General features: G+C 39.4%; 1 protein-coding gene across 1 annotated transcript in view; it reads right to left on the bottom strand.

Annotated features, from left to right (window-relative positions):
* The window catches only part of LOC135408454 (DNA polymerase theta-like), a 31444-nt gene extending 6947 nt beyond the window's left edge, over positions 1-24497 (bottom strand). Inside the window, exons 1-12 of the mRNA XM_064643609.1 lie at positions 24084-24497; positions 20244-20426; positions 19382-19512; positions 17902-18058; positions 13405-13513; positions 11376-11595; positions 9330-9474; positions 9086-9232; positions 7823-8035; positions 4435-4577; positions 2793-2997; positions 1787-1929 (exon numbers count right to left, since the gene is read on the bottom strand). Coding sequence (XP_064499679.1) covers positions 1787-1929; positions 2793-2997; positions 4435-4577; positions 7823-8035; positions 9086-9232; positions 9330-9474; positions 11376-11595; positions 13405-13513; positions 17902-18058; positions 19382-19512; positions 20244-20426; positions 24084-24270 — 1983 coding nt within the window. The 5' untranslated portion in view covers positions 24271-24497. The remainder of the gene's footprint in view (positions 1-1786; positions 1930-2792; positions 2998-4434; positions 4578-7822; positions 8036-9085; positions 9233-9329; positions 9475-11375; positions 11596-13404; positions 13514-17901; positions 18059-19381; positions 19513-20243; positions 20427-24083) is intronic.
* Between the last annotated feature and the right edge of the window lie 288 nt (positions 24498-24785).

The raw sequence follows: 24785 nt of genomic DNA, 5'->3' as shown, positions 1-24785 counted from the left end.
AGCACAGAGTAAGTTTCAGTATGAGGAGATAAAATTTGTTCACATCCAGATCAGTATAAAGCAAGATTAATTATTTTGAAAGAACTAACAGTTCCTGGGGAGCATTTAACATGATACAGAACACCATATGCCTATATAACTGCAAATCATTCATGTCCCTACATCTACTGAGAAGAATAAGAGTTATTAAAGTGGGGGATTGTCTTTTTTTCTTTACTGGGCTTTTGTTGTGGGGTTTTATTTTCCTTTAAAGAAAACTCTTTTCCTAGTCTGGCAAATACTTATTTGTTTTAACCAACTTTCCTAAAACATGAGGTCTTGGAATTCAATTTCATATTTGCACAAGTAAAAGATTCAAGTTTAAGAGAGCTAAAAAGCATTATAGCAGACAAACTCCCTGTAGTCCAGGGACGAAGATCAAGTCTTAAAAAAATTTAAAAAGCCACCAAAATAAAACAAACCTTTGCCCTTGAAAATGAACAGCCTTGCAAGAAAGTGTTTTAGGGTAGCTTAACAGAAGAGAATCTCAAGAACATTTTTTCAACAGGGTATTCAATTTAAAATAACATTAGACAAGTTGCTGCAATTAAAAAGTACAGCATAAAAATATATTGCCATCACTGCCTCTACCCCAGGACATGACCAAATTTCTTCCTTTTTTTTCTGTTTTGGAGATGCAAACAGGGAAAAAATTCACTGGTGCATAACACAAAGGACTTCATTTTGCCTAATAGAAATAGAACAAAATATGATGTGATCCTCTAAAACAGAGATATGGGTACACATGGGGCACAAGTAGAAAAAAAAAATCTGTCAGTATCAGCCCAAAACTAGGATGAACACAGCAAGCAGAGGCAGGTACCCTCAGTCTCTGGAGTCCCCCATCCCCCAGCACAACAATTTCTGTAATTGCAAGCACATTCTTCTTGAAGTGAATATTTTTTTTCAGACAAGATGCCCAATTTTTGTCTTTGATTTTTCATTCTGATAAAGAGAATACACTTTACACTTAAGAAGGTTGAAGACGACTGTCAAATTTAGGATGATGGTTGCATGGTGGGCCTCTGGCAGCCACAAATCCTATGTTGTTCACTGCAGCTCCATCTGGTTTCCTCACTAATCTTCACAGGTTTGTGGCTTCCTCTCCAAAGGTCTTAAATAGCATTGCTTAGCTTTTCAAGTGTTCATGCTCATAAATCTTGACACACTTTGGACACTTTCCCCTCACAAGATTTATCACACTCCTTCCTTTAGCCCTGGCAGCATCACCAGGCAAGTAAATTAAATCAGAGATGAATTTCACTGTTACTGAACTGAAGAAAGGCCCACCCACAGGAAGAAAGTAGTGTAGCTCTCTGAGGTTTTTTGCAGGAAAAATAGATACTAAAACCCCCAAAATTTTCTGAGCCTCCAAAACTAATATGAGATTAAGCCTGCTGATGCCAAACATACAACAAAACCAATTCTTTTCATCAACTTCAAGTGTCTTGGAAAAATTACCATTATCTTAGGCTTAAAACTTATGAAGTTCTGAAATCTTACAAAGGCAGGAGTGACAACAATGGGCTTAGATGGCACGCAGCACCTGCCTACACAATATGGGAACAAACTAGTTCTGAAGAACATTCTATTTAGAAACTTTTTTTCATGAAGGATAAGCTAAGCAAAGCACACACAAAGAAAACCCAACTATGTTCATAGAGCCTTCAAGAACTCTGCATTGTGTTGTCTCTCCTTTCCTTAGTTTTGGCAGTACAAAATACAAGACACAGAACGAGGAACCTACCAAATAGACAATATGCAGATCATTCTCCAGAACAAAGCTTTTCATAGCTCGCTGCAGGTCAGCAAAGATTTCCATGGCTTCAGTTGGTGAAAGAGAAGAGGAAAGAGTAGCTGAGCCAAGATGTGTTGGGTGATAAACCTTTGCTGTTTAAAAAAAAAGGAATCACATAGAAAAACATTTAAGTGCAAGTTTATATATCATTTTCGAGTTGCAACGTATTTGAGAGATACCAACTCTACTAACTTTTTCCAACTGTTTTTTTTCAAAAAATAGTGTATTTCTCCGTTCTGAAGACAGAAAAATGGAAATAATAAAAGGTTTAACTAGCCTTTTTCAGAGGCCAGATCCCAAGCTCAGATCCCTCTAACTACTCAGACTAACAGTTGTAATAGTTATTTGAACAAAAAACATTGGAGTCCCATCTGCCATCCTGCCCAGAAGTTACCATTTTGACTATTTCTTTCTTAGGAACACTAAATATCTCCTATTATCTTTTCTTTAAAGAGTTACAAATTAACCTGTAATGGGGATTCTTACTACTACTGTAAGAGTCTCATCCTTAGCCATTTTAAGAAAATAGCCAAAATCAGGGAAAAGTCCAATCATGTACACCAAGCAGTTCTAGAAAAGACCTGCACTCTTAGACTGTACTGGTTCTTCTTCAGAAAGACAAAAATCCTAGTTTACAGTAAATGTACACAAATCCTGTAGTTAAAGCATGCTTTGTTTAAAGATATTTTGGGAACTTGTAGACTAAGACGCATCAGTCTTAGAGGTGGTGTGCAGGTGATGTGCCTTCCAAGAACACATGCATGCAAAATATGCTAAAGCAGGTACAAAAACACCCACTGGAAAGCTAAAAAAATCTTGATACACATGATTCTTTAAAATAAATAGAAAATGCACAGAAGTCCTTATTATAAAGTTACATTGAACATCTACCCAGCTGCAGAAGATTTACTGAATCAAAACTAACTGCAGTCACCGGGAAGAACACCAACGTTACCTTTCACATCATTGCCAGAGTCCAGAACCTGAATGAATTCATTTTCCAGCAACCATGTCACACAAGCCTCAATAGGTCCAGCCTGTGCTTTGTCTTGTTCTTTCTCATTTTCCCACTTGCTTTCTTTCAAGCTGGATGCAAGCAGAGTGCAAGAAGCATAGGTCTGCACATCATCTGGAGTGTTGGCCACTCCCCCCACTATGATCTGTTGAAGAAAACTACTTGTTCATGTTGCTAGAGACACAGTAGGATAGAACATCAGATTGGAGAATCAAAGAGGTTGATCCGTCATCTAAGTTTTAAAGAACCAGGATGAGAGGGGAATATAAGGCAAAGCAACAGCCAACCGTAAAGATTTTTCTTGGCAAGAACCCAGTCACTTTAGGTAGAAGTAAGAGACTAATCTATGGGAAAGAATTAATTATAAAATCTTATTTTGAAAGTGGACATACACATAGCAGCAATTTAGATTTGAGACTAGCCCTAGGCATTTTGCTTAGCCAACACTGTGAAATATTTTTCATATGTTAGAACACAAGTTGCAATTTTCTGAAGACAAAAAGCAAACTAAGAAGGAGTTCTCCTAAGGCTTTTCAGTATACTGACATTTTCTCTTAATAAATGTAAATGCTATACCCCATTATTGTTTTCCTGATTGAGATTGATTTTTTCCCACTGGATTTTGGTTTGGTTTTGTTTTTCACACAACTGCTCTTTCCTTGTGTGCCATTTCCATGTGTGTGTCTTCCTCAAGATAAGCAAGGTGTTTAACTATAAACTTTCTTTCATGGTTTCAATGGATTTTTTCCATGTTACAAAGAAACAACACCTGAAGGAAACTCCCATCTTTTAGATAGATTTTATGTGTAAAAATGCTTTGCTAAAAATGGTTTGCTAAAAATTCAAAATCTATGGAATCACAACCAAGTTCTAAGTTTCACAGCAGTTTTTGCAAGACAGTAGAAGTATAGCAAACAAACTGTATTTAGAGAGTCCTGCATCTAATCTAGGTTCAAGCCCAAAAGCAACTTTGGGAAAAAACCACATAAACTCACTCACGTGGAAAAAAATCCTTTTGGCCCTTTTTACTTCTATAGGAGCTCTACAGAGGAGGACAGGCTAGAGGAAGCAAATTGGGTACCACACCTGTTTACTCATCAAAAATGTATTAATAAAATTTCAGTCATTTCTGTGCAAAAGAGGTAGGTAAATTGAAGGGGGAAATAAGGGACCCTACAAGGTTCTACAGATTTCATTACAGCCCAATTCAGTCTATAAAGCCTCTAGGATCAGTAATTTGCAAGCATCCTCCAGTTAAGAATGTCAGGTCACACATGAAGTTTAAGAATTACACTTATTTCTGCCTAAGGGGTGCATCTAAATGCAAAAGCAAAGCTTAGTAACCCTTGTTTGAGTGTGCTCACATCCTAATCTGCAGCAAGCAGAGAAACATTCCAGACAAAATGCTGAATACTGAAGGAAGATGGCAGACCTAAATGATTTTCTTCTGAAGATGCTTGGTCTGGCAAGGGAGGAAACACATGAAAAAGAAAGTGCACAGAAAACATTTGATGGTGTCACAAAAGAAAGCATTTTACAAGAGTGCAACCACAGTTCTAATCCCTCTCCATGTGTCCTGTACCTCAAGTATTGCTCTTTTCATGCTAGAAGCAACACCTTCCCCTTCTCTTCTAAGCAAACAGCTGCAAACAGGCTTGAGAGATCCCTGAAGCAGAGCAGTTCCTTTCGATCTTTCTGAGGGCTTGCAAACCAAAATGCTCTCACCTATTGGAAAAGAAAAACAAAAAATACAAAAACATCAATGATCTTAGTACTGCATCTTAGCACTCTAATAGCAGCACTCATTTCATCAAGGAGATATTATTGGAAGGGAAAACTGTAGTTATTTTCCAAAAAGCCGAGTAACAAAAGAAAAGAAAAACCTGTGCAACCTTGAACAGTGTATATGAATTGCTATTTAAAAACTCCACAGATGTGTAATACTTAAGAACTAAAAGCAGAGCAAGCTTCAAAGTTACATTAGGCTAGTGAGGGTCTTGCCAAATCAGCTAAGAGATTTCACAGCCTCTCTGTGCATCTGCTTTTCTGCTGAACCAGTCTTGCTTCTTGTTCTGGAATTGATTGGAACTATAATACACAGTGGCATCAATTTTTCTTCTTTGCTACATTTTTAAACTAACAAAATTCTCAAAAGAGGAAAACATAAAAACTGCAAAGCACTTTGACATTTTGTGTTCATTCAACCATCTTCCAGTCCCAAAATAACACAGATACCAAACTAATTCAGAAATGCCAAATTATTAATCTAAGTAACTATACATTCTCTGAACTTTCATATATGCATATACATGCACACACACAAAATCTTAAGTATCCTGAACGGTTTCCACCGCAAGTACATCTAAATAAATCTTACCTTAAAATTCTCTATCAGACATTGTTAAGTTAATCTCTAACCACTGAAACTCTGTGGGAGACAAAAAAGGTCTGAGAGTCATGAAACAAAAATGAAAATAATGGATAAATTCCTTTAATGAGATCACAGTACAGCCTGTCCATGGAAAATACAGTGGTCACACACAGGAGACTTTTTCTACAAAGCTCTTATAGAGAAACTAGGTCCCTGGGAGACTCTAGTTAGTTAGCAGCTTTGCCAAATGGCACAGGATAAATTAATTAGGGGTAGGACACTTTTGTCTTTGACTAAGAAGAGTGCATTAGATTTGGATTAGCTGTACAATAAATGTCATGATAGGGTTATGATAACTTGTTAAGATTTAAATGCACATAGTCTGGACACAAGGTAATTTTGGTAGTAGGTATCTTAGTAAGATTCTAGGAATGTTGTGATAAAACTGTAGCTGTGGTAATGCTAAAGTAATCAACAAATCCAGAGGTAATGAAAACACAACTGCACTTAAATTTAACGAACAGAATAAATAAATGCAGTGTAGGTGAGTAACAAAATACAACTTAAACATGCTTACATAAATGAATTACAGGATAAATACACACTCAGAGGACATGTCCTGGATTTTTTTATCCTGCCAGGTGAAACCTTTGACATCTGTTGACCACGTACTTTTGACAGAGCCAAAGAGTACAGCAGATCAACTGCCTGTAAGAATTATTTTGTGAAAGCAAAGCTTATTTTGATTCTAGCAATTAAGAACATTCAGTCACTTTGTATTTGGGTTCTGATGTGACCTACAATTCCCTCCGAAAACTCTGACTCTTCAGAGTGGTAAATCTAACAGAAAATCTAACAGAAAATGGGTATCCCCTTGGCTCTATATTATCCAACAGTTATTCAAGACTTGGAGGATATGGAGGATACCTTTTCCCAAGATGCCACTGAGAACTTAAAGTCAATAATTGCAATCTAGTAAACAATAAAAAAAAAAAAAAGGAACTGAGCAGTCCAATATTCCTTATTTACCATTCCAGATGCAAGGCAAAGAGTAGGTTAGCATCAGATTAGACAAACACCAGAAGGCTCTGGCTACCCAGGCATAAAACTTCATTAAAAACAATAAAGGCCCTATTATATTTCTAAGTTCTGTTCATCGATATGGAGCAGCTTTACCTATTTCTTCTTGGGAACATGAAAATTTTGATGAATGCAAAAGTAATCAAATTTCATTCTCTAAGATGATATTTTTAAATTTCCATCAAACCAAGAAAAAGAAACTAAAAGATCTAACCATAAGACAGCCCAAAAGTACAATGGTGGGAGAGGAGGAGGCATTCTACCCAAGAGCAATTATCTTTTGTCTGTCAGCTGAATTTCATATCCACATAAGGCATTTTTTCCAGCTGAAGTTGCTGTCCTCCAGTCTCCCTACTCTGTGAAAGAGTAGCAGCTGGCAACATAGCTTTATGTTCTCATCCAAAAGACTCTGTGGAGTGGAAAAAAATGGTACATTCATGAAGCTTATCAGCATAAAATCAACTGCTTACTGTGCACAACACAGTCACATCAGAACTGTCAAAAAGGGTACTAATTATTGTGACTTCAAGGGGAAAAAGAAGAAACTTCAAGGAATAATGTCATTTTACACCTGCCAGCTACAGTCAAATGACAAAGTCTGGAAAATTTCAAAATACAGCATGCAGCTGCCCTTTTCTTTAACGCATAGGGATAGCTCACGGAGATATAGGTCGCAAAATGCTCTGTTGCTATGCTACTCTGGCAAAAATAGAAAGCTAAATGTAAGAACAGTCTGCTTACACAGGGTTCCAGCAAGCACCAATCAAACCATCAGTCGGGCAAATCCCACTTCCCGCATCTGTTGAACTTCTTATTTTCTGCCGTGTTTATACTCATATAATGCAATTTTTTTCAAACATCATCCACGAAGATAAATTTTCATTGCAAATTAAAATAACGGGCAGGATTATTTTGTTGACCATCTATCAGTGCCACTGTTTGCAAGAAGATGTCACATTATCTATGAACTACTATTCATATTTCCCTGTTCTCTGTTGCATTGCTACTTTCAAGATCCATAAAATTCATGGTTAAGTTTAGCAGAAGTTTAATAAATCTAAATTAGAATTTCAGACAACAGGAGTTTGTCAAATTATGACAGTAGACTTGGAATGCATTTCTTACATTTCAGGCCTGCCCAGTGAGAGTTTACTGTAAATTTTCTCACTGAAACTGTAAATATTTTAGTTAACTGACCAGGGATCACAGAATTAAGGCAAAAGAACAACACAGCCTTGGAAGCTAACAAGAATTCAAAGGAGAAAACATCCTGTTCCTGAAGTAACTGACATGTAAATACCAAAGTCAGTCTCCTGGAGTGAAAAGAATCCCCTGGGAATTACAATTTTTACTCCATTAATACCAAACAAATTAATACCAAACAAATTCATCTTGATTAACTTAATCATACTGAATACCAAAGGAATTCATCATGATTAGTCACTAATTGCAAAGTACTGCCCTGGATTTAATCAGGTTAACACCATCCTTACAGAATGTTAATAAAGACTCTGCTTACCCTCTGTGTCTACTCCTTTCCTGCCAGCCCTTCCAGCCATCTGCTTGTAAGTGAGAATGTCCAGCAGTCTGCCACCGAACACGGGTGTTCGTATAATTACTCGGCGCGCGGGTAAATTCACTCCAGATGAGAGCGTGGAGGTTGCTGCCAGGACTCTAATCAGGCCTTGGCGAAAGGCTCCTTCAATAATGTCCCGTTCATCAAAAGTAAGACCTGAGGAGACGTGGCTTTTAGTGAACCTTGTCACGGTGACACTGCATTTAAAAGCTAATAATATTACTGGCAAGCAAGGGGAAGAACAAACAAACTTAACGAACATTCGCCATTCACTAGTATCACAACACTACCTTAGTCAACTTCTTTTGACCCATAGGTGAACCAAAATTTCATCATTAAGTATTTATTACTCAATTGACAGTAATACACTAGCTTTTCTAAGGTGCTTGCACACATGGTAGCAAGATGAACAGCTCCTAACTGCGTATCTACAAGTACTGCAATTGAATACATAAATAAATAAATAAATAAAATAAAAATGAGAAAACAGCAGGGAACTAGGATTTATTCACCTACTGTCCTGACTGGACTGCTTCATTATTTCCATTATGGGTTACAGGTCTAGTATGTATCTTTCTACATTTCCTTCAGGGCTTCATGACAATTTTATTCTTGAGAAAGAAATCCAGATTCCATAAGCATTTGGAATTATTCCTCCCACCTAATCAATGCCATAGCTACTGTTGTCTCTCCCAGTCAGTCCCTTTTCTAGGTGAATCAACAGGCAACACTATTACCTACTTAAGTAAGAAATAAAATATCTAATCAGAAGTGTTCACAGCACATGCTCCTTTTATTTTTATGTCCATTATTATACTTCCTCTATTTACTCATTTATTTCAGTATCAAGCTGAGGGAAATTGCTCTGAAATACTCTGACAGCTTTAGGGACAACTTGAAAATGCTTGAGCTGCAAATCAGCTAATTTTTCAGGCATTTTGCAAAAAAAATCAGTTAAATTATATTTTAAAAGTTTCTGTTATCCAACACAACACATAGGTTTATCATAACAATTTGTGAATTAAAGTCTTCAGCCACAATAAAAGAATTTCAAGTTTACCTCTAACTGTGGGATTCTCAAAGCTTATATAGGCATAAGCTACTAAAGGCTTCAAAAAGCAACCGCTAAATTGCTGGTACCTACAGTGAAAAGAACCCATATAACTTCACCATTACAGAATTCAAGACCAGGATATTCAGGAATACCTGCATGATGAAATGCCACTCCCCATGGCAAAGTACGCTGGAGCACAGAATCCAGACCTGAGACAGAACGCTTTAGCTGATCCAGAACCTCATTGATCCCTTCTCTGTCCACAACAACTGGGACCAGGGTGGAGTTTTTCACAGAACCTTGAGAAGGAAAATATTTTTATAGTTCCTACTAAAATTAATTTTCATTGAAGACACTGTGCATACCATAGTCTTCTACAAACTACTTTTCTCTTACTGTCAGCTTGTTGCAAACTGTAGAACTCCCTGGCAATGATGTCTGCCAGCTTCTCACACCAGTTCTTGGATGGACAGAAAAGCAGGACTGAATGGCCACCACAAACAGTCTCATAACACAGGCTCACAACATGGTCTTCATCTCCCTGAATTGAGACAAAATATTTTCAAGGTACTCTCAGATTGAATGAGGTTTGTAAATGCTGTCATTCTGTGTCTCAGTAGGAATCTTCTACTTCAAGAAAGAGGGAGCAAACAAAGAAGATGGAGCACTGTTATCTTATTTTCTGTCTTGCTTTATGAAGTTCAAGCACTAGCATGACCCTATTTTTGAGGACAGTTCTAGACCTACCTATGAATAAATGTAACATTTTACATCTTGCTTTCATAAATCTGCTTCTGAATGAAGGTCACACAGTGAACAAAAAAATCACTGCAACCTCCATGTCACAGCTAACAGCAGTGGCGAAGAACTAGGAAGAGCCCCGAGGGAAAACTCCTCTACAGTAACTAGGGAAGACTTGTCAACTAGGATGTCTGAACTAAAAGCATGAGATGTAGTAGTCTAAGCATCCCCAATAAGATGCACTCAGCAAGCACTGCTGACCAAAGACTGCAAGTGTTCAGAGCACAGTGGAAGGCTTTTATTGATACTTACATAGATGTCCCTTCAAAACCCTTCTGTTTACAGCTTGCTTTTTTAGTTTTAAGATCCTAAGAGAGTCCCTGCAACTGATCTGTTTTACTTGGCTAAGACAGATTCCCTTCTAGTAAGCAGGCCAAAGGAGTAAGAGAAAAATGTAGGCATACAGGAAGAAATAAAAAGCACTAAAATGCAAATGAAAACAGGGGAACAATGTCAGAAACTGCATATACACATCAAAAGCTCAGTAAGGATTCTGCCAAATTCAGCTGAAGTGGTGAGGTCATCAAGTTCCCTTTCCTGGTCCAGTTTGAGACACAAAAGTCCGAAGGTTCAGTGACAGGTTTCAAGCTCAAGATCACCTGGTTTTATAAAATAAGCCAACTCCTTTAAACTGTTGAGTCATAAGCCTCATTTAGATCTTTCTTCCACTTAATTTAGTAACTATCCACAGCAACTATTTCAAAAAAATCCAGAAAAGGAGATGTAACATCACCTTCTCAATATGACCACATAAAAGCAAGCTTCCAGATATTCATGTCACAAATGTTTCCTTTTGTCTCCGGGACCCTTTTTCTTTGCTGTGTCACCATGCTACTGACATGATAACATTTGTGGACGAGATCTGAGTGCAAAATATTTCAAAATATTGCTGGAATTCAGTCCATACTGTCCAACTACTACACTAGTATTACACAGAGCAGTTCAAAGGAACAGAGATAATATTCACCCTTCAGAGACTTCACAGAAAAGGAACCTACAAGTAGGAAGCACAAATTTTCCATTTCTACCCATTTTGTTCTTCAAAATCCTTATAGTATTACGTTACCCTTAACTTTCCATATCCTTTTCAAGTGTGTAAGAGGACTAAATACTGAAAACAGATTCAGAAGAATCAGGATGGACATCTGCCTTCTAATCACTGACAAAATTAAATCATTTAGCAGTTTAACACAAGGAGGTTCAATACCAGATTTTAATGCAAACATATTATCCCAGTGTTGAATGCAAATTCCTTGGCCTAAGCAGGAAATACTTACCTGCATTCATGAAAGTGAAGTAGATTCCCAGACACAAGATGGGGTGGTGGGTAAGGGAAGAATCAAACTCTTTATACCTGTCAAGTGCTCAGAAACTGCAAAGTCAACCTTGTCTTCAAGTCAGATTGAAGAAACGTCAAGATGTTAATGAGGGGGTATGGGTTGGGGTTTTTTGTTGTTTAAGTCAGTAGAAGACAAAAAGTACAGTTTCGTTCTAAATTGGAGCATATAATCTATGAAGTAAACAATGAAGACAGGAATGTCATCTATTTAAAAAGAAACTAAAAACATACCAAGAGATGTCTTTTTAACTTCAGCATTACAAAAGGTGTCATCCCAAAGCCACTGCTCAGAGTTTTGTTACCTTCAGTTGAAGCTTGGGCTGGAATTCTCGCACTAAATTCATGGAGGAGTCATATATGTTGCTGCCAATTTTCACCCACTCCTTGAGGGGCACAGGGCGAAAATCTGTACAGTATAGCTCTGCATCTAACCACGAGGCTAGGAGTCCCAAATTAGGGAGAGTAGCACTCATGCCTACTATCTGTATCCCACCAAAACCAGGACTGGTCATCTTCACCTCTCTGGAAGTGGTTAAAAGAAAACAAAAGTTAGTGACAACACTCGCTACTGTTCTGGAAAACAGAATTCAGAAAAACTAACTCAATCTACTTCCTTCCAGACTCTAAAATACAAAGCTACTTTTTTTAACTTTTTGACAAAGAAACAAGCCGTACTCTACTCTTAGCAAACACAATGTTATGCATTAATAACAAGATAATTCAACTTTTTATCATTTTGAACCTAAACCTCAACCTTCTTTAGGTAACAACGGATATAAATGACTGCTTATTTGGAGAAACTGAAAACAAATACATAAATCAACCAGTTCCTTGACACTAACAAAAACATGGAAATAAAGGAATAGCTTAATCTCCACTGCAATCTTCTAAGCTTAAATGCCTTAATTAAAACACTTCTCTTTGTTTCCATTTCAACACAAATAATACTAAACTAAGGTCTTCCTAGATCTGGGAACCAAAGCCCTAAATTCAGCAAAAATGCAAGTAGCTTCAGTTCTTAAAGTGCTGAATAGCAGCTTCCATTAAAGGCAGTGAGAAGTAATGGACTCCTAACAGGCCAGAAAACAAAAACTGTTAATTTAGATACCCAAATGTAGATTTTAATTCAGGCTTTTACATCCACACAATAGTTTTGGGGTTTTTTTAATGCTCCTATGCTTATGTTTGAAAACTACTCATTTGCATTGCACTGAGCCATAAATTGAGACTTTAAAAAATAAAAGGTCTGACAAATCAATATGAGCTCAGAAACAGACAATCTTTTTAGAAGACCTCGCCTTCAGGGGTCGGTTGTAACACTTGGCAAAGAAACAAGATAACCCAGAAGCCATAGTATAAAAAACCAGTCACTGATGAGACAGAAATAAGGAAGATGGGGAGGGGTAGACTCTCTAATCCAAGCCCTTCAAGCATTTGCTAGTACAGCTTGGCCATCAAGGTTGCAGATTTTTGCCCCTACAGCAACCTGAGACCCTTTTTTTTCCTAAAGCAACTTTTGACCTTCAAGGATCAAAAAAGTTCCAGCTCCACAACACACTATTTGACTGAGGAGGAGAAAAATATGCTACAGAATTTTAGCTGGGTCTGCAAAAGCCTTGCAGATTAAGAAGGTTAGACCTTCTCCTCCATTTGCCTTTGTTTGTGTTTGGGCACTATGGAACTGCTGGACAGTTTGCTGCTGAGGATCTAGGTACCGAACTCTTAAAAGCCTCTAAAGCTCTTCTGAAACATTTAATCTGTTCCCCAGTGTCCAATCAGTTGTGCTAAAGGCAAGAAACCATGCAACCACTAGGCTATCGCATTTTATAAGCAAAACCAGAGCTTGTCCTGAGCAGTGCTAACTAAGCAGACTACTGGCACATCCTCTTAAGCTTTCTGACCAATTCACCATGTACAAGCTAACAATATGCCCACTCTTCCACAATACCTGAACATTTCTGAAGGATAAATACTCCATTCCATGAAATAACGAAAAAATCTGCTAGCAAAACTGTTCTAAAAAAATCCAAAGTTTTTAAAAAAAACTTAAATAGGCTAAAGAAGTAAATGAAAGCTTCAGCCTTATTTCTTTTCCTGAGAGAATAAATCCCATGGTAGCACATAAATTGAAAACCATGAGGAAAAGAGGTTTTGACTATAATGGCAGGCCCCTGAGAGGTGATATGATGAGATCTTAATAACCAAAATAGTCTAGGTCATCACTATTGTAAAAACCCTGGAGCTAACCCAAATTTCCAATCACCCAGAGAACAAAATATTTAGAGTCATCCATAATTTAGCATTAAAAGACAAACATCCTGGTCTACCCACCGTTTTGCTACCTTCTCTGTAACATATCTGACTTTGGTCAGGAGAAGTTCCAGCAGATATCCTCGATGAGAGTCTCCCAGCATGTGCAACTCGTCCACAACCACCACTCCTGATAAAGAAAAGCACTCACGTTATATTTGACCAACCTCCACACTAAGAACAGATAGCCCCAATCCTTTCACATTCCACAAAAACTGAAATTTATATTCACAAATCCAGCTGTGCTTACCAACACCACTACAGCTTCCTTCTGCCACTGAGACAAATCACAACCAATGTCATGACATTGTTTCACACACACCCCCAACCACACACATGCACACAATCAGCTTTTAAAAAAGAAAAATAAATAGGTTGCTAGTCTAGCCACCACACAAAACAGTATTGCAGTACCTGTACTGCAACTTCTCTACAAGTAAAAACCCCCAGGCTTCAGATTATCTGGAAACGAAAATTCCAGCACCAAAATGAGCAAGTCAAAAGCTTTGCTGACACCACTATCTTTGTTAAAAACATTATTTCTTACTAATACAGTAATGTCAGAAAAAAAACCAGGAGCAGATGTAATTAAACTGGGCATAGTCTGCTTCCTATTATATGGTCTTTCATTAACCAAACCTGAATGAGCCCTACTATCTAGCTTTGGCTTTCTAATGAAAAAATATTCTTAGGTGACAGCTTTGCTGTCATCCTACCTCTTGCAAATGACTTTTTAATCTATTAACTGCCTCCATCAAATTTTTAAGATGTGTAAAATATCTAAAAGCATAATGTCTAAAAAGCTTTCTGAATATTAGCAGCTGGAGACAACAGACCAGACTATGGTCTGCCCTGAGGAGAAAACATAGAAGCACTACAACTAAGGCACCCAGTGCCCCTCCTGCACACATTCCAGCAGTGGTATGTACCATTTCTGGCCAGCTGACAGGGTCCCAGGATTCCATCCAGGATGGAATTGGATAAAGGAAGGTTAAACCCAAAAAAGCAGGGCATAGAGGACACCACGCTTCATTAGTTCTGCTGCTGTGAAATTTTTTTTTCCTCTTTGGTGCAGCTATGTAATATCTTTCTGGTATAAAATAGCAGGAGCTTAAGGGCAAATGTGACCTTATATTATCTGTTTCAATGCTGGTTTTCCTTCTTATTTTTTTTCTCTCCTTCCCACATATGTTCCTTTTCTCTCCGTCTGTTTTCTCCCTCCTTCTCTTTCAAGCCACTTAAGTTGGAAAAGAGTGCTGCACTGCTTCATCAGCCTCTTTTACAAACTCCCACCCATCCAGCTCCCCTGTCTTCCTGCACTTCCTCTATTCAGTGTTCACTTGCAAAAAGTGGCAATTCATTGGTCACCAAATACGCATTTATTCAGCTTCCACAAAAAGCTTCTTCCTGCTTCCCCATACAACAATCTGTCTGAATTCTTCCAGAAGCTGAGACAGGACAGTTTAATCAGAGATCTACTGAAGTAAAATCCATACAAGTTACCTTTCCAGTCTTCGTGCCAAGCAGCAGCACACTTTACTTCCTGAGATGAAGCATAGAACACTAGTGGTACCTACAGGCCAAAGCACAGGGAATGCCGCTATTTTTTGCACGGGCCACTTGTTTTATACCTTCTGCTGCTACTCAGCTATAATGTATACTCAGACATTAAACCTGTGTACTGTACTGCCCTGGCAGCCTGCAAGCTGGTGAGACCTGACTATCACATGTGCACGAGTGCTCTCCCCTATTCAAGCAGCACTCAGAACACACCCACTGGGATAACACAGCAGGAGCAAACAGGCAACTGGTATTTTTCACAAAGCTATCCCCTTCTTAAAATGAAATTGCAGCCAAGGAGGACTTCAGGCCCCGGCATGCAATGGTGTTTTCTACTTTACAAGTTTAGGAAGTTCTGGCAAGCAGGGCCAGAACTTTGTCATACTACATTGCTACTGAAAATGAGTCTCGCCTCAGCCTCCTTTTCTGTCTGCAAATTAGGTGTGTCCCTAGAAGACCATTGAGAAAAAAACTCCTAAAAAGTACATGAGAGCTATCAGACGTTTACTGGAGAATAACTAGGCTGCTTTAAGTCCCCATCCTGTTTAAAACTAAAAAGTTCTGAATAACAAGGAGGGAGGATTTGGTATTTTGTTTGGGGTTTTTTTAGTACAATTAAACTGGTAACTTTTTCATTTCAAGTTTAAACTAAGAAAAGAAACAAGTACCATAACAGCACATAAAAAATCCATTCCCAGCTGACACACTGAGAAAGCAGCAGATTTTTCTCTAACTACTTTCCCAAAAATTTCTTCAGCGTCAGTGTCAAGAGGCTGAACAACAAGAGGAATATCATCTCCTGTGTACCTGGATGTTCAAAACTGACATGTTACACAATAATTAGCAACACAACATTGCATTTAACTGCTTCATACAGCAAAAAGAGCTCTGGCAGGCAGATTTGAGTTTCTCTCAACAATTTCCAAAGCTATCAGCTATATAGCTGTGAGCTATCAGCACAGGGTTGACATCGACAAAAGGAATAGCTCAAGCTTGAGATGGAATCCAGCCAAGATTGCAGTCATCTCCCAATAACTCATCTCAAAAGATAAAACACTCTTGTTACCAACCAGTCTAAATTTAGAATTAATTAGAAGACAAGGTACAATCTTGCAGTTTCAGACAAGCGTGCTTTAGGTGACAGTTAAACTGGCATTTTCAGTTCATGCCCATATTTTACAGCTTTTATGAAAATTTATCTTCAAACAGAAAATTTGTCCATTTCTTACATAAAGATGATTTTCTAAAATCAAATTAATTCAAAAATTGATGTCAAAGAAAAAGAAAGAAAAAAAAAAAACAGAACACATTTTTACATTTATTTCCATTATATGGCTGTACTGGGGCACAAGGGAAATGGATGGTTGCAGTGGAGGTGTTTTCAAATGGTAAAATTAAAACATGATGCTTTAAGGAGTTATTGGTATTAAGGGTACATATTCAAAGTCAAATCTTGTAATCATTTGGCTGCTTACACTTAAATGACTCGTCTCAGGTACATTCATCTTAGAAACCACAACAAAATGTAGGGATGAAACGGAGGTCCCAGCTAAAGGAATTTGGCACATTTTAGTACACTGAGCATGCTTCCAAGACACCCAAGCCAACATCAAGGTGGTTATCCTGACCCTGCTATCTGCCTTGTGCTGGCGGTAGAGCTTGTACAGTGTGGTGACCTAGGATCAAATTAACCCCATTTTAAACAAGCAAAAACCCCTAAACTAAGTAGTAATATATCGAAATAACTAACTGTATGATCACCATTCTCTTACAAATGCAAGGATGAAGATGTACATTCAAGAACTGAGCTGGACTGCAGGAGCCTCAGTTTGAATGAGCTTAAAATGCAGCACAACAGTCACCCACTCATCTTCCAGCCCACTGGCAGTTTCTAAAGCATTCATGGTGATTCAGCCCCTACAGATCCAGGTGTGAATGTGTTATCCCATGATCTCACACTCTAAAAAATCCTGAAAGGCTTTATTTCCCTTTTTCTCCCTTTAAAAAAATCTTCTGGTATACAGTGCAGCAGAATATTATGATACCAGATGCACACAGAACAGCAGTTTCAAAGGTGGAGGTCTCAGAGCAGTTTGATACTCAGCTATTTTTCCAATTTTTGTATTCTTAAAATAGCAACCAGCTATGTTACAGGACAGAGTGAAGACAGGGAGGATTACTGTATAAAACATAACTGGATATAGCTTTATTGAGCAGAGAAACAAAAAGAAGAACAAACTTATGATTAGACTAGGAAAGCATATCTCTCTCCAAGTGCTCACTGGAAACACTGGGCTACTTCAGGTTTTATATCTCCTCCCAAATACTAAATGAATACTAACCTTATCTAGTGGCCATCAGGGCCACAGTGACCCAGAAGCAGTGTTACAAGGACAGAGGGCTTTTGAGCGAACTACAAGACAGAAATGAATGCCACAGCCCTCCTAGTCACCATGCCTATCCACAGGAGCCCTATTCATTCTGCTTATCTGGATCCAGATGAGCACAAAACATAATCTTTTCTCTTCCTTGAGCTAAATGAAGATAGATCATAAATTCATCAATTTCTGTCCAAAACAAACAAACATAATACATTCCTGAACTCAAACATATCTCAGACCTTTAATTCAATTTTATTAATTAGGAGATGTTTTCTAGCAATGGGAATCACTGCTTACTGCAACTAATCACTGTCCATGGACTCTCAACCATGTCAGACAAACTAAAACCTGCAGCTTCTACATACTCATCCCAGATCCTGAGCTACATGGAATAATGCTGACTGCCCTCCCAAATCCAAATCAGAGGTGCTCTGGAAGAAGAAAATTGCTCAATTTTCCTGTATGGTATGTCTGTCAAATACATAACTGAACAAATTCAAAGCATGCCATGATTTTACATATACTCAGAATACGTAATAAACCTCATCCCCACAATGGTCAAGCCTTGGTATTTTACCCAGTGAGTCCATTCTGTTTTCTTCTATTAGCCTATTGATTAGTCCGTTGGCTTTCTCGATGGTGCAGACAGCAACATCCAGAGCAGAGAAACGTCCAGCTGGAGACATGCTTCCCATGTAGCCTCCAACTGTCACATCCACCTCCTGAAACAGGGACTGTTTTCCAAAGATACAGAACGTCATGTCAAGGTTACAACTCTGAATTTTGACTAATGCCTACTAGAATCACATAAAAGCCTGCATTCTACACTTAACAATTCCTAGTAGTGTTAATGCCTACTAATCAGATTAAAGCCATAGCTCAGCCAGTTACTGATACTTCTTTTTTCCACTGTCATTTTTCATTTCCAAAAGAGAAGCCACACATTGTGAGATGAATTGTACATAACTGAGTAAAAGCTATGGACTACTGTTTTGTATAAAAAGATTTCATATTAAAAATGTTGGAGAACACACAGTGCAGCAGTTACAAGTGGGTTATGCACGAAGAAGCCTTCCTCTTGACAAATCTTGGGCGAAAGCCAAATGTGTAACCCCAAATACAATGATGACACAAAGCCAAGAAACAACTTATTTTCTTCCAGGGCTCATTACTGCAGTGCCAAAGCTTTGGCACATCACACATAGCATTAACAAAAGGTACAAATGTTTGGACCTCACGGGTAGGATACCGTATGATTTCAAATACGTGCAGCTACGGCCAAACCTTAGGCCAGGAGTAGTACAACACAGCATTGATAATCTTCCAGCTTTACAAGATTAAAGGAAAAACTTGTCTCCATTATCAATTGCTACAAAGTAGCTTTTGCACTCAGTTTGTAGGACTTCCTAGCAATTTGCAAGGTTAAGATACCATCTCAGTTGATTACCAAACAACAATGTGCTAAATGCCACAAACCATAACAAAAAACCTTGATGGATTTGGATTTGGCTTTAGTCACTGTTGTTACCTAATGGAAACAATGTTTGAAACCCTTCCGAGAAAAAATATTTATGTTTTAAAAAGACTGATCCTGCTGTAATTTCATTTTTTAAATACCTGGAGTGAAGAAGACAAAGTGAAATCAAAGGCACAAAATTGTGGTGGAACACCCCAAGGAAATCTAAAATATCTTTTTATCCTTTCAGATAATGTTAACACCTTCCCTTTGTAGTTTTTCTGACACAATCTCTAACTAGAAACTTCCTTTAAAGTTTGTATATTATAAAATCTGTGAATAAATGCAAGCAACAATGCTTTAAAAGTCAAAGCTGAAATAAAATGTTTTAATCGACTCTATAAAATTTTTCCACGTTCCCTTTCTGGCTAAAACTTTCATTTTTTTATCTCAACCTAGAGAAAATCTTAAATTATCTATAAATCCTTTCTGAAACGATTCTGAATTTTTTTTCCCCCAAATCCATGCTTTTGCATTTCTGTTTAAATAATGTGACCCAACAACTACTACCCATAAATTTACCTCCTTGAATGCTACTTACCTGTAGATAACATTTCTTCTCCTTGGCCACAGAAACAAAGGGAAGGATGAGAAGAGCTTTCTTACGAGTCTCCAGGACTCGCTTCAAAATAAGCAATTCTGCAACAAGAGTCTTTCCAGCACTGGTAGGAGCTTGAAAAAAAAAAAATTTTTAATTAATTTTTAAAGTTTAAAAAAGAAATCCAACAAACAAGCATCACAAACCTAGAATAGAAAGCAGTTACTGGAGAACCTAGGATGGAACTCTACAGTTGATGTCTCCCACCCACAATCACAACCACATTTGCAGTCAACTCTATAAAGAGTCAAGAAGACTAAAAATTACCCGCCTCCCTTCTAAGTTCTTCATCTTCCCAGAGCTGCTCTGGAACCTTTTTCCCAAGAAAAATAGGCAACCAATTGTAATTTCCCACAGATTTCTAGTTCACCAGTCCTACTTCTCCTTCTGCACACACACAACCCCCATACGTTATGTGAAGAGAAACGACAAAGGGACTGAAAAAAACAGATAGTAAATAACATTCTCAAAAGTATTTCTATCTACCATTGTTATTATAATTCAGTTTCTGGTTGACATAGCCTATAATTTTAAAAAAATTAACATTATCTGATTCCTAATTATCAGTTTCTAAAGGAACTTTAACAGGGAAAAAGGGGAAAAAAGTCTCTCCTCACATTGGAAAAGAGACCATTAAGCCAGGTTTGAGGTACAGCAATGGGACAGATCTTAATGGGATGTCTCCAGAAAAAAAGAGGATCTTGACTTTTCTATCTGCCCAATCAGAATCCTTCAGCACCAACATGTTCTTGTAAATGGCAGCGGAGAAGTTAGGAGGGACTGGTTTTGTCGGATGTTTGCGTACCTGAGTAAACTAGGTTCCTCCCTTCCAGAACTTTTCCAAGCATTAGGCATTCTGCTTGCCATTCAAACATCTGTACTACTCCCAGACTGTGGTATTTTTCCAGAACTGCTTTGGGAAGACCCCAGCTTGCAAGGAGCAACTTGTCTGCTTGGTCTTCAGGAACATTTACCTGCTGATATTGACCTTTGGGAGGAGAAAAATTTTAAAAGTCAAGTATCATCCTTGAGTCTGAGGTCATGTAGGTTATACACCTAAATGTCAAACTTCTCTACAAAATCCTATATTACAAGAAAAGACAATAAACTATGTGACCTATATTTTTCAATATTTCCTATGGATGTTTCACCATTACTCTTATCTCTTTTTTTCAACTTTTCCTCCTATAAGATTATCCACATTTAATTAATTTCTTCGCCAAACTCTTGCTCCCGTATTTGTTTTTGAGACAGAGCAGCCATTACCAAATACCTACTCAAACAGAGCTTCAGCACTGATTAATATAACAGCATTACAATGTATTTGCCATCTTATCCCTATCCATACCATTTCCCTTTTAAATCACTGCTACTGAGGCTTCAGTAATCCTCAGATTACAGAACCACCGTCTTTTTCCTTGCTTTACAGATAAATGAAATACACAAAATAAATCAAACAAGCAACAGTGTCTCCACAGTGTATCATATTTCAGTTTATCTGATTAGTATCTTCACAACACTGCCAGTTCCTCTAGCTTAATTAAGTTGCTTGCTGATTATTTTTTGTCTTTGTAACCTTAGACAATTTTATGCTGGCTACAGATATTGCCTCCTTCCTCTCCTTCTCCTCTTTTTTTCCAATCATTGCAAAAACTCAAGCTTTTTGTCCCTTTCCTCATCTGATACAGAAAACAAGTTTCTGATCCAGAGTAGTCTCCCCTATATATAAGTTCCTATAACAGCATTTTGTGAAAGACCTTGTCAAATTGAGATGAAAAACAAGTACTTGTGTGTACTGACTCTACTGTACCCATTCTTCTACTGGTGCATTCAAAAAATTCTAAAAGGAAACTTCCCACCATTGTTGACAGCATAAGGGCAGGCTGGATCAGCAATACTAGCCAGAATAAGCAGGCAGCATTTTTACTCTCAACACACTAAAAATTTCAACTGCCACCTTAAGGTTAATCCCAGCCTAGCTGTCACTGGTGTGTGTTCATTCTCTTCCACACAAATATATATAAAAAAATTGACATAGCTTAGCTCTGAAAGCTTTGTTTCACTTTGTGTAATCCAAATACCATAAAATACTAAACAAGAAGTTAAGCACCATTGGGAGAGAACAGAAGTACGCCACAAAGCAGAACAGGCTTCCCAAGGGGAATTCAGAGCAGACCACTGTCTATCCTAATTGTCTTTCCTAAACTGTGACTGTGGTGGGCTGACCCTGGATGGACACCAGATGCCCCCAAAGCCTCTCTGTCACTCCCCTCCTCAACTGGTCAGGGGAAAGACAATACAATTAAAGGCTTGTAGCTCGAGATAAGGACAGAGAGATCACTCACCAGTTACCATAATAGAAAACACTTGACTTGGGGAAACTTAATTTATTACTAATCAAATCAGAGGATTTGATAGGATAACAAGAAATAAAAAAAAATCTTGAAAACACCAATCCCTTACTTTTCCCTTCTTCCCAGGCTCAACTTTACTGCCAATTTTCTCTACTTTCTCCCCCACAGGAGCGCAGGGGGACAAGGGTTGCACTCAGTTCATCACACGTTGTCTCTGCCACTCCTTCCTCCTCAAGGGGAGGACTCCTCACACTCTTCCTCTACTCCAGCGTGGCATCCCTCCCACTGGAGACAGTCCTCTATGAACTTCTCCAATATGAGTCTTTCACACAGGCTGCAGTTCTTCATGGATTGTTCCAGCGTGGGTCCCCCAGAGGGTCACAAGTCCTGCCAGCAAACCTACTCCAGCATGGGCTCCTTCCTCCATGGGGCCACAGGTCCTGTCAGGAGCCTGGTCCATGTGGACTTCCGACAAGGTCATAGTCTTCTTCAGGCATCCACCCACTTCAGTGTGGGGTCCTCTGCAGGCAGATCTCTGCTCCACCATGGACCTCCATGGGCTGCATGGGGACAACCTGCCTCACCATGGTCTTCTTCGTGGGCTGCCAGGGAACATTAGGTCTGGCACCTGGAGCACCTCCTCCCTCTCCTTCTTCACTGACCTTGGTGTCTGCAGGGCTGTTTCTCTCACATATGCTCACTTCTCTCTCTGGCTGCAATTGCCATTGCACAAGGGTTTTTTTCTGCCTTCTTAAATATGTTATCCCAGGGGTGCTACCATTGTGGCTGATGGGCTCAGCCTTGGCCAGTGGCACGTCCGTCTTGGATCTGGTTGGTATTTGCTCAATGGGACACAGCGGAAGCTTCTGGCAGCTTCTCACAAAAGCCACCCTTACAGTGCTCCCTTGCCACGCAAATCCAAACCAGTAACTAATATAGCAGAATTAGGATTCTGAAACATACAAAAACCCCTAGGTGATGCAATCTCAAGCTTTTTTCCTAATGTTAAAACCAAGGAACTTCATATAAAAGATGGGATGAGTAAAGGATTACATGATTCTGCTGTTTGAAGAATATCTGCAGATTAGAACTGCACATGAGTTTGGAAACTTGTGCCTTAGGAGACTTTAAAGATTTATGTACAGAAGTATACCACTGACATTAACCTCTTTTTTACCTACTAAAACAACGCTAAGAAACAGTCAAAATTAGGAAGATACAAACTGTTGGTTAAAAGCACTGGTTATTAGATTTCTCTGAAAGAAAACCCTTCCAGAATGTGGGGCCAGTCGGACACAAGCATTGCTTACTGAATTGTCTTCGAGGAGTTGCCCTGTGGAAATGTGTAGGTTGCCTTGCTCAGTTCCGTTTGCAGAAATTGACAAAATTGTATAACCACACCAGGGAGGTGTGGCGTGACTTGAGAAGAGACCAAGAGATGTAAATGCTTTAATAAGTTACAGAAAAATCACAAAAGAAATGAAATTGCAAGATGCTACATAAACATCTTGATTTTAGATGTTATCTATAACTTGATGCTGCATACATCTTGATGTCTCTCGTGATTCAAGAGCACAATAAGCTGGTAAAATGTATGTATAGCATCTAGAAGCTTCACTTTAAGTAGCTCTGGCTGGCAGCAGGACCATTTGATATGACACCTTACCACAAGATGTTTGTATAATACAAGACATTTATATAACATCTTGTAGATCATGTATAGAAGTATATTGTACATGCTTCTTGTGCATTGTATATGCATTCTTGAATCAATTTAACAACACAGATAAGCCTTGCCTGGTACACCAGAGTACAGACTATACTGTTTATTGTATTATGGCAGCACCTAGAGGCCAAGAAAAGAATAAGGTCCACCGTTAAACGACGTATAATGAAACGGGCCCGACCTCAGAAGTGTGCACAGAACACACATTTCCTTAACTATACAGTGATTAGTGCAGGAAAATCCTTCGATTCACGTTTTTACGCCCCCCACCTTGCTAACACAAGCTGCAGCCACTGCGATCGAAGGAGAAAGGCAGGGGCGAAGCGTCGGGCCTTCTGCCCCGGGGCAACGCGTCTCTCCCGGGGCAAAGGCCGGGAGAGGCTCGGAGAACGCCCGGCCCCTTCCAACAGCGCCGCCGCGTCCCACGGGGCAGCCCCGCTCCCCCTCGCCCAGCACGTCCCGACCTGCCGCGCTGCACGACCGAGGGAAAGGCGGGGAAAGGAAGAAAGGAAGGAAGGAAGGAAGAAAAAGGGGAGAGAAGGGCTGCGCTCTCCTGCGCCGGTACCTGCCGAGCCGCTGCTGCGCAGGGAGAGGTCGAGGCCAGGCGGGGGGCTCAGCACGGCCGGCCGGGGAGCGGCGGAGCAGGGCGGCTCGGCCTCCCCCTGCCTGCGGGAGCGGCCGCCGCGAAGCCCCGCGGCCGCGGCGGAGGCAGAGCCCGGGGCGGTCCCGCCGCCATCTTCCCGCCGCGACATTCAAACCCAGCCCCGCCCCGGCCGGCGGGAGGGCGGCCCGAGCGGCAGCGGGGAAAGGGTACGAGGTGGGGAGGGTGCTCCCCCGGCGTGTCGTCACCACAAAGCGCTAGTTGTCTTTGCCAAAATAAGCCTTTGCTTAAGCAGCGCTCGGGACGCGCGGTATTCGTGCTGTGCAGGTGAAAAGCCGCGGTTAATTAAGGAAGGCGACGGCGTTTGCTTCAGCAGCACAAGCACGCCACGAGCGCACGGGCCTACCTGGTAGAGCTGCTTCATCCTTGCGGGAAGGAGGCTGAAATGTTAAACAGAGAACAGCACAAAGGACAAACAGCCTCGCTTGGTGGTTCGAATGGCTCAGCCAAAATAACAGCTTCAGATTCTAAAAGAGCAGGACTGGTTTTATCTCTCCTCAGTGATGAGTATCAGAAGCGGTTCAGTAAAAATTCTGCAATATCCAAAAAATGCATGTCTCTGTCCATCACCCAAAAAAGTGCTAAAAAGCATGATATCAAAAAATA

This window comes from Pseudopipra pipra, unplaced genomic scaffold (genome assembly GCF_036250125.1).
Source record: "Pseudopipra pipra isolate bDixPip1 unplaced genomic scaffold, bDixPip1.hap1 HAP1_SCAFFOLD_477, whole genome shotgun sequence".
Classification (NCBI taxonomy): Eukaryota; Metazoa; Chordata; class Aves; order Passeriformes; family Pipridae; genus Pseudopipra; species Pseudopipra pipra.
The sequence above is the reverse complement of the archived record's forward strand: the minus strand, read 5'-3'. Positions and strand labels throughout refer to the sequence as shown.